The 11505-nt window shown below is 32.8% G+C and overlaps 1 protein-coding gene across 9 annotated transcripts in view; it reads left to right on the plus strand.

The window, feature by feature from the left end:
* Positions 1–10526, plus strand: part of LOC117600202 (uncharacterized) — a 41320-nt gene extending 30794 nt beyond the window's left edge. For 8 of the 9 annotated variants that reach the window (XM_034315282.2, XM_034315275.2, XM_034315277.2 and 5 more), the window contains 4 exons: positions 206–325; positions 1175–1443; positions 3461–3580; positions 5761–10526. In XM_034315282.2, coding sequence (XP_034171173.2) covers positions 206–325; positions 1175–1443; positions 3461–3580; positions 5761–5974 — 723 coding nt within the window. In that variant the 3' untranslated portion in view covers positions 5975–10526. The other variant, XM_076692540.1, reaches the window with a different exon arrangement.
* Positions 10527–11505: the final 979 nt, after the last annotated feature.

The raw sequence follows: 11505 nt of genomic DNA on the forward strand, positions 1-11505 counted from the left end.
TAAACAAATCAATAATTCCTGAGATTTAAAATACAATAAAAACCCATCAGCATCAAATTTTATTTTTAGCGAGTACCAAAGTTTTCTCTATTTCCTGTCTCTGGCATGGAAAAAAAATTCACGCTTGGGGAGAAATCACATTGAAATGCAATTTTCCATTGGGTCGTAAGGTGGACGATCTAATCGTACGGTGTGGAATTTCCAGCATCTGCACTGGTCGAGCCATCACGTGGACTCCTTGGACAGCGGAGGTGGTTTAGGGTGGCCGAGAACATCCAGGCCGAGGGTGAATAGCGCCATCGACGTAGCCGGCTTCCTGTCCCAGGTACGTTACTGTAGGTATAAAAAAGAATGCCTTATGCGAGTGTCGGGCAGATCCATTGCCCGGTGAGGAGCTCCTGGGCACTGGCATGCACGGTGCAGCGATAAGGTATGGGGATGGTGTTATGTCAAATTTTCAAATTTTTCCAAATACAAAAATCTTCTCGTCGATTCATAGTCAGTTATATTGAAGTTCAAATAGCATCGAAATTATTTGAAAATCCGCGAAAATTAAATATTTAAATTCAAATCAGAACAGCGATAATTAGATGCAACTCTGGAGTTCGAGGTCTGTGTATATAAAATTAAGTAATTAAGTAATTAATTTAAAAAGTAATTAAGTAATTAATTCTTCGTTCTGGAAGATTCTAAAGTAATCATGGTTGAAATAGGAACAGATTAAAATCATTGATCAATAAAGGAATGAAAATAATTTTTAATACATTTATCTGCATAATATGAAATTTTAAAAGCGTTAACTAGCAATGCGGTGGATATTTAAATAAGTAACGAACACGAATGAGACCGTACAAAATAGACACGTCAAACGTTAAAGTTCAAGGCGGTCGAAGGTGAAGTGTAGTTCACAAGTTGATCAATAACATCGTGGTTTAGTTGCAGGGTAGTCGTTAAATTCATTTCCTGGGTAACATGGACCGCGCTCAGTAATCACGGTATTGCTGCATTTTTTAACGGCAACGGTTTCAAACAACCTACCCGTAACATCTACCCTGATTAATCGTAAATAAGCGTTTCTCGCGGCGTTTCCTGAAACGATAAGAATACAGTTATACTCGATATTATCAGTTGAGAAAAATCGTTTCCCTGACACGAGCGGTGATTTATTTTTCAGGAATTCTTACGACGGCACGGTTCAACGTCGAAATTGTGCCGGAAGGTTCGCAGTGCAGATAATTTGCCGTTGGCATCGACGAATCGACAAGATCAACGTATCTCAAAGGAAGATGGCATCGATGGCGACAAAGAGTCCTTCTTAAAGCCGACACAAGAAGAAAAATACGAGGATTTAGAATCGAAGAGGCAGGGCAGCTTAGAAAGCGGTCCAAAAGATAATCCTGAAGTATCCTTGCTTGACCCTAATCATCAACAACAGTCTTCAAGGTAATTTACATGAAAGAAACAATAATTCTAATCTTTCATCGCATGATATTTAAAAATTTTTTAAATCTGGATGGCAGGAGAGGAAAATTTGTCGAGTTTCCAAACATTTAATTAAAAGCGTAAAGAGAGATAAAATTTTATGAAAATGTATCATAAAATACTGTGAAATGTTTACGAATTTCTGGGATTTCAAGGGACATTTACTTGATTAATTTCTCTCTGTGATGTATCAATTTTTCATACGTCACTTCTTCGCTTCATTCGATTAACTTTTTCATTTCATCGACCGCTGTAATCCGTTATCATCTGTACGTAGGTGAAACATAAATCTCGTTAATTCGTGACGATAGGATAACGAAAGAAATATATTTCTGCTATTCACACTTGTTCCATGTTCCATTTGCTTCAGTATCTTCTTTCAGAATTTAATTAAAGTGGAAGCGTTGTATGTCCCATGCTAGCACGCAAAATTGCGGAATTTAGTAGGGAATGCGCGTAATTAATTTTAAATTATGTTAATTAAGTTAATTTAATATACGGTGAATTCGTGATAAGACCGCGATTTATGGAATAATGTTGTAAAATATCAAATAATGATAAGATCTGTATGCTTTTAGAAAATATTTTCTCAACATTTTTTTAATTCTTTAAATGAAAAATAAAATCCACCACGTTGCTTTAGGCAGAGGTTTATTATTAAAATTTATTAGTCCGTTTCGTTTTTTTAGTTGAAGCGTTCTAGACAAAATTTCTTTTTCTCCAGGGACCGAAACTAAAACATAAATCCGCAAGATTAAAAGCTTTCAAAAGTTAGCAAGAAATACAACTCATTCCGAGAAAAAAGAAGACAATATCATCATCAGAATAGAAGAAACGTAAAAGAAAGTTTCAAAGTTATGCATATAAGTAGTGGAAGCTGTTGAAATCAGAAGTCAGCTGAAAAGTTGTAGAAACTAAATCAAAAACTTTGTCTCTTAACTCTGTAGGGTGAAATTTTCAAGTTGGAAGATTTTCTTCGCGAATAAAAAATAATATTAATAGTAATATTTTGACCAACAAGAAAAGTAATATTTATGTTAATGTTACAGCTTTATATTTGAAATTAGATTTAAACAAAATCTTTGAGAATAAAAGCATCAGAATTCGGATAAAGAAAAGGGTGTGTGAGTAAATATAAAAGGGGTGTGTTCACTAAATAGAATATTTCAGATTAATACACAATAACTCATCCTCATTTTTATTTCCTTTCCGAAGAATTGCTATAGAAAATAAATCTTCAACTCGTGCGTCTATATAGCGGCATCCCCTTTTACGTGACATTTCCACTTTATCACGCACCCCAAGAGGAGGGTCGTCACCCTTGTCTCTGAACTTCTTATACTTTTTATAACGTCAGAAGTTTTTTGTTCACAGTTCTTCTCATTTATAATTAAACAATACCATATATATATATATATATATTTTTTTTTTAATTATAACATGAAATACAACACCCCTTTGTACATTGAATTCGTAGTGGAAATTGTTAGATATTTGTTATAAGATAATTATTATGTATTAAAAACAGGAATAACAGATTATTAATTTTCAAATTTTAAGCTTCCTATTTACTATTTTACATCATTAATAGTAATGGCTGTTCAAATACTGGCCTTCCCCTTCCACTAAACGCCTACAATATGTATTGTATTCTTTCTATTATTCTCTTTTAATTATCCGAAATTTGCATGATACCCTTGTGACCTATTCCTTACTTGAAATTAATTAAATTAATGCTGTTTCCATTAAGCACTCGCGATATATCAAATGGAACTACCTATTCGAAGGTAATTTATTAGCAATCCGCGAAAATGATGCTGACTCACCCTCACGGGGATTTTTGCCTCCGCAATTATTAAGCAAACACGCTACGAGAGATGGGGTTAGATATTTCAACTGTGTAAATTTGAGGTGTATAAAAAGGGAAATAAAATCTGGAGTAAATTGGTGGTAGAGAGGATTGTTGTGGATGTTTCAGGGATTCTCCGATAACGTCTTCATCATCGTTCGTCGGACGACGTTTCGGGGGATGGCGAGCCGGCGGCAGTCACGAATATGTTCGCTGTCCTGTACGACAACCCGCTTCCATGGATGAGCGGTAAGGAATCTTCTATATGCATTGTTCTAAATACCTGGAATAGTTCGTCCAAATAGCGTACCATTTAAATATAGCGATCAATACAAGAAATTCTTGAACCCTTTTAATTATCTTTAATTCGTTATCTCTAATTATCTAAATTATCTCTAATTTAATTATCTATTTAATTTATAAATTTAAATATTTTTATATATTTAGAAAGAATTTATCAAAGCTCCTTTTCTTATAGTCACATTTCATTTTCTTAACCCTTAACAAATTTTTATTAATTACAATAGTTTATTTGTTTTAATTTTTCAATTTTAATCACGTTTTCACTGGCGTAACAGACAAGTAAATTGAATAACTTTTTTCCAAAATTCCCATTTTACTTCTTTTATTTCAAAATGTGGCTAAATATTTCAGCATTGTACAGGAACAGTCCACTGCTTATCTTGTTAACACGTTTCCATACTACATGGACCAGCGATAGCCCACGGCGTTTCTCCAGAGTACAAGTTTAATTAACCCTTGCCTAACATTGCCTATGTAGGTATTCTCCAACTGTGCCCCGAGGACGATTTCTCCACGTGTGTGAATGGTTAAAGGGTTTCAAATTTCCTTTCATTTTATTTGCCTTGAATTACCATTTACTGTTTTGTTAACACTGGTTTGATACAACCACATAAAACATTATCATATTTTTTATAATTTTTTATCTACGAAATAATTGAGGAAAATGTTGTAAGGATATAAAAAAAAAAATCAAGTTTTTCGTTCCTTCTTTCTAAATGAAACTCCAGCAGGAGACGAGCCAGCTGTAAAATGCATTCACCTATGAATTCACAAGAAACCAGGGATATTTTTACCTTCAAACGATCTGGATCCCACTCATCCTACATTGATGAATATACACGGTTGACGTCGATTTACCCTGTAAATATCGTTCCCTCTTAAAGGCTACCCTCGAAACTTGGTCACACGCCAAGCAACCTTTCAAGGCTGCGCCAACATATAACACCCTGTAGGTAACCGACTCGGATAAAAATTACAATTCTAAAACAAAATTGACGACCGCGTCTCTTTTAATGTACGCTTCTGGTCGTGACCTAGTTTTCGTTGCTGAAATGGTTAAAACAGGTATCTTCTGCATAAATTATCTCCAAATGTGCCAAAGGATTTTTTGAAATACAGAGGACATTTTACGCTCGTCTTTCAGAAATAATTAGTTTCTGATTAATTAGCAAAACACGTTCCTTGATAATTTTCAGGTGTTATCGGCGATCCTGCGATTCCGACGCTCGTCTTTCAGAAATAATTAGTTTCCGATTAATTAGCAAAACACGTTCCTTGATAATTTTCAGATGTTATCGGCGATCCTGCGATTCCGACGCTCATCTTTCAGAAATAATTAGTTTCTGATAAATTAAAAAAACACGTTCCTTGATAATTTTCAGATGTCATCGGCGATCTTGCGATTCCGACGCTCATCTTTCAGAAATAATTAGTTCCGGATTAATTAGCAAAACACCTTCCTTGATAATTTTCAGGTGTTATCGGCGATCCTGCGATTCCGACGCTCGTCTTTCAGAAATAATTAGTTTCCAATTAATTAGCAAAACGCGTTCCTTGATAATTTTCAGGTGTTATCGGCGATCCTGCGATTCCGACGCTCATCTTTCAGAAATAATTAGTTTCAGATAAATTAACAAAACACGTTCCTTAATAATTTTCAGATGTCATCGTCGATCCTGCGATTCCGACGCTCATCTTTCAGAAATAATTAGTTCCTGATTAATTAGCAAAACACGTTCCTTGATAATTTTCAGGTGTTATCGGTGATCCTGCGATTCCGACGCTCATCTTTCAGAAATAATTAGTTTCCGATAAATTAGCAAAACATGTTCATCGATAATTTTCAGATGTTATCGGCGATCCTGCGATTCCGACGCTCATCTTTCAGAAATAATTAGTTTCCGATTAATTAGCAAAACACGTTCCTTGATAGTTTCCAGGTGTTATCGGCGATCCTGCGATTCCGACACTCATCTTTCAGAAATAATTAGTTTCCGAATAATTAACAAAACACGTTCCTTGATAGTTTCCAGGTGTTATCGGCGATCCTGCGATTCCATCACTCATCTTTCAGAAATAATTAGTTTCCAATTAATTAGCAAAACGCGTTCCTTGATAATTTTCAGGTGTTATCGGCGATCCTGCGATTCCGACGCTCGTCTGACCCGTTGTCATCATCATCACCGGCGCGGAGGGATCGAGCGGCACTCGAAGAGCTGCGACTACGCGCGACGCACCCCCGAGTCGAGCATCGAGGTGCAACATTTCGGTCTGCCGATACTCAGCGTAAGCGAACCCAGCCCGCCGGACGAAAACGACAGGGTGGACGAATATTTGTAGGACTTGCTTGTCGAGGAGTTCCTTCAGGAAATCCTCGTCTGATGATGATTCGTCATGCTTCAGAAGCTGTTGAGTTTGTGCTCAACCAAAGGGGTTGAAGGGGTAAGCTCGATGCAAAACTTTCAGTTGCAAAGATGATTCTCGAGATCGTCTTCGAAACGAAGTTTAGGTGATTCTTTTGCGTTCGAACTTGACGATTGACCCCAGGTGAGAAACGTGGAGTATGTGGGTCCAAAGGTATTTGTAAGCAGAACTAAATGATTCTAAACGAAAATTTGTTTTCCTGATGGGAGAATTGAACATATTTATGGATAAAATCACTTGATGCGAAGGTTTTTATCTTTTTCAAACTAACATTCAAAATTGAAGTTTTTTTTTGATTGCTTTTAACCCCTTGCCTTATGATTTCTAATGATTTTTTAATGATTTTTAATCATTTTGAACGAGAAACGATTTCTAATGATTACTCATAGTTTCTGATGATTTCTAATGGTTTCTAATGATTTGTATATCTGAACAAAGTAAATTAAAATTCTTTTGAAAGTTTCAAACTCACAGGTTTAGCAGACCCCCAGCTGTGATACGAATGTGATTCAAAATTATAAGGCAAGGAGTTAAACCAATTAAGATTGCAAGGAATTATCATTAATAATTATGGAAATTATGATCCAGTAAGGTGGTGAAATGAAATTCTCATAATGTATTATACAATGTCAATTGAGCAGATGAACTGAACATCTGCATGATTCTACTTAAAACAGTAACTCTGTTACCCTAATAACTCTGAATGTTGATTCGTATGCGATATTTATTCCACCGTATCCGGTTTTAAAATAATAGATGTTTCGAGTGATACGTGTTTAATCGTACGATGTTCCGATTATTCTTTTTCTCTTTTCATGCTTCCATGCGGTATTGTTACCGGCAATCGATGTGAATTTTCTTGAATTGTTTGCAACCCTCTGGACTGCTATTTTGAATATTTTTCTATTGTCTCGATGGAAACTCAATTAAACAAAATTTCAGATGTACGATAGTGAAAAATTTACACTGCAATTCTGAAAATTTAATATTACAATAAAAATTATTTAATTCGTAACATTACAATTTTCTCGAGACAATAGAAAAGTATCCTATTATAAAAAATAAAATTTTTTTTATTATATTAATTACTCAAAGATTATTTATGTTTGAGGAACATGTATTACAAGATATCAACAACCGAACAAAGAACAAATTATTAATGCAAAATATGTTCACAAACCAAGAAAGAAACCTGCATATTTTGAAAGAAAATAATAATTGAAATACACATATGATTTGTGGAGAATCAGTTTCATAAAGATCTTACAATACTTTTCAAACTAATCAATATATAATAATGTTTTATATTATTTTACATTAATTAACAATAACATTTAACAAACTAATAAAGAATAGCAGAACATCGAATTTTCGATTTTGAAAGCGAACTCTGCTTTCATTTTAGAATTTTAATTTCAGCAAACCTCTATGTAACTAATTAAGTTTCATACAGTTGATTAATTGCTATACAGAATATGGGTGACTATTTTTTCAGCAGAATATGTAAATGTTTATGTAACAGAAAACATCAGGAATCGGAAATTAGGAAATTATTCATTAATCTATTAATTTCCAGAGGAAGAAAATCATTCATTTTCAAGATACATGGAAATTATTAAACCGGTTATATCACGACCGACCCAGCAAGAAATGTGTTAAGGCAAATAAGTATTTCTAATATTTATGATACTATAAATATTCATTTGTAATATTTATGGTATTAAATATGTACAAGTTTGGGTATTAATGGGTTAATGGAATATATCCTTCGTGGAATTTGGCACCATTCATATTTGAATTCGTGTAATTTAGGGTAAATATGTTTTTATCGGTGCTCAAACACGAAAAATCGACTAGAGTCAATATTGCACGTTCTGCTAACGTAATACGACACAGTGGTAACCTCGAGGTAAATTATTACGCAAATCGTTCGTCCTTCCGTTTAGTAAATTTTAAGCAACGACTTACGAAAGTACCATTAGGAGATCCATGTACGTTAAGTAAACGTGCAAATTCTCAAACTCTAATCGAAATCAATTATTCTAACTTGTTAGACTGATAATAAATTGAATTTCCAGTGTCAGAGATATTGATATTAATTTAATAAATTTATTATTTAAAAAAAATTATTTTAATAATTTTAAATTTATAGCTTTCATGAATTTAATTGAAATTTTTCTAAAGGCAAACTCGCTTTAAAAATATAATTAGAAACTATAGAGAGGGTTTGGAGTTTGCACGATCATTATCGGTTATCAGAGTTCATTATTACGTGGGAACAATAGATTGTGAAATATGTGCGACAGATTCAAGTACTTGCCCGTATTATCTCGAACATCGAATGAATTAAGAGCTTGTCAACTAGTTTAATAGTAAAATTTCATTCGAGTACCTTGTTAAACACATTTCTGGACCAATCAATAAACAAAGGGGGCCATAATTTCTTCATTCCAATGATCAATTTTTTAACAGAAGAAACAGTGAATTAATTTTAAATTTTTTAAATTTCATTTTTTCAAAATGTTTAGTTTCATTTATAGATATATTAATATGATACTCTCAAATTTTGGGGACCAAATACATACTTGTAAAAGTGCAGCAAAAGCAGCCTCTCTATTACAAAGTGTATATGTACTATTTATTTTATGAAAATTATCTCATCCTTTTTTACACTGTATTTTATAATAAATTGAAAGCATGAAATTTAAAATGTATTTAATGTAATATCATCAAATGCTCAAGAAAAAAACTTTGAATGATTAAATACGTAAGAGATACCATTTGTATGTAAATAGAAATTTCATAAAATTCAATTCAATTTCCGTAATATTTTTCCAATGAAAATATAAAAACTTTCATTTCAAATATCAATATTTAAATATCGATACCGGTGATTAAAATCAAATGTTTGCTGAAAAAAGATATCAAATTATATATTCTCTCAATATTAAATGCCATTACATATCAGTAATAATAGTTTCATTAATAACTACAAATTAATCAATGTATTTTGTTTCTTATATTAACTTGCTGATTCTTATAGCAATTTCAATTCCAGAGTATAGAGATATTAGGATACTTAATGAAGTTACTAATCTTGAGTCAATTTCTTTGTTGCAAGTGCCCGGCCAAGAATCCTGTCGCACGTATTAATCGGACCTAAAGTAGATGAGTAATACACGTCGTACGTATCTATAGATGACACATTATACTAGATACGAAAGCAAATCGATAATGTAACCTTAGGCACTTACAATCACCACGATGATTCTCGTACTTACATTCTCATTGTTTCACTCATTGCGCCAGACACGAGCGTAATCAAGGTACACTGAGTCCCATCGAAGTTGTCGCAGTGAAGTTGGCTACACATTCACTAACACATTCACACCGCATCGTCGGCACCTCGCCCATCGGCTCACCGACACGGCGTGAATGTGTTAGTGCGCCAACTTCGATGGAACTCATTGTACATAGTAAAGATATCAATCGTTTTAAGCCTAATTGCCTTTGAAGACCGATGCTCTATGACAGGGTTTCTTTGGCCCATAACAATGTAATTTGAATTCTACATAAAATCTAAATTTAAATATAAACACTGAAATAATGAAATTGAAAAATATGAAATGTAAAATTTTAAACAAGCCAACATACAATGCTGTTCATTTATTATAAATTAGTTGGGCAAAGAACTTTGGAACTTTACTATGTGACTTTGCTCGTGTACTTTCCTACGCTTCAAGTATCTATGTAAATATTCATAATCAACGCAACGTGTTTTCACACGATCGAATCGGAACACGAACGATTTCTCCAACTTCGTCGTATATTTTAATAAAATCCAAAGCTTAACTATTTCTTCGACGGAGAATCTTGCGATTCGTACGGTTCATTAATTTGTACATATCATTGGAATTTCAATAATAAACCTAGAAAAATAAAGGGTTGGGGTTGGTCTCCACTAGTTAGAAAAAAATTGAAAATATGTTATTTGTGTTATCTAAGAAATTTTCAAAAGATTATTTCTTGTATCTAAAGAATTTTTTTTTTTAAATATCTGTATCACATAACAGCTGAAACTTTTCAATATTATACAATTTTTCCTTAAATATATTTCTAAAATAAAAAAATATCTTTCTGTCCAAGATTAAAAGAAAAATGAAACAGTACGAGTTTCAGGAACCATCGAACAAAAAATTGAATGATGTATGGAGAATTTTAAAAACAGTGACTAACAGTCAACGAAGACTTATATATACATATAATAATATATATATATATATATATATGAATGTATGATGTATGTATCTATGAAATATCTCCTATAATCGTACGTACATCGTAGTGAAGAAATTTAATCAATGGGCTAAATAAGTGATAATATATTATTTTTATTCTCAATTGTACAGAAATATCAAATCTCTATGAAATGATGCTTGAATTTCAATTTATATTGATAATTATCATACGGGGCTCATGCTGATAACTTATTTCTTAAATTGAATAAACAAACTGACATAATTGTTACATGAAAGTTATTGTTCAAACACTTAAAAAACGAATCCACATTATTTCAAATTATTAGTACGCTATGTCATGTAGAAAGGATTCGAAATTTTATATTATACAACGAAATAGACAGTGCAAACTTTATTACCAGAAACTCATCTTTTGTAAATAATAATCAATAGAATTGAAAAGTATATTACAGCATGAGACCTGTAACGAGCAAAGAGAGATTCAATTACCTCCAATCTGCATCAACCATAGCTTTAAACAAAGAGACCAAATATTGTAAAGAAGAGTTCATATTCTCTTACATGAGGGTCAGTCTTAAGGAATCCCAGATTAATTAACTTTTGCAAGAAGAGTATAAAAAGAAAAATGTAAAAGGTACGTTTTAACACTTTGACTGCCATAGTAAACTTGTCTCAGTAATTTTATTTTTAATTTGTGCGTGTATGACACTGATTGATTATAATCAATTCATTTTAGATATAATTCTTGATAAAAACGCAAGTGAATGTATTAAATATTTATTTGTATCATTAAAAGTTATTTGTTATTCGTATCTGGATGACACGGCAGTCCAAGTGTTAAAACAACCATATTAAATCTCTGTATATATACATGTACGGTAGATTAGAATTTTGATCATGTTGATCTAACGCAAATCAGTAAATACTGCATCAAACGATCATTTGATCGGCGACGCTTGCACCTAGTTACGCAACTTTTCCATGAAATATTTACAAGTTTGTGATGGAAAAGCGGCGAAGAAAGGTACGACTCAAATCCATATAACTTTATTACAGATTAGAATTGGCCATTGGCGTAGAGCCCACACCCAGTGAAATATTATTGAAAAAAAAAGGGACAGAAAAAAATTGTCAGTTAATAAAAATTAATATTTGGACCGAGATAAATATGAAATCTTATATAAAACA

The sequence above is a fragment of the Osmia lignaria genome, chromosome 15 (assembly GCF_051020975.1).
Source record: "Osmia lignaria lignaria isolate PbOS001 chromosome 15, iyOsmLign1, whole genome shotgun sequence".
Classification (NCBI taxonomy): Eukaryota; Metazoa; Arthropoda; class Insecta; order Hymenoptera; family Megachilidae; genus Osmia; species Osmia lignaria.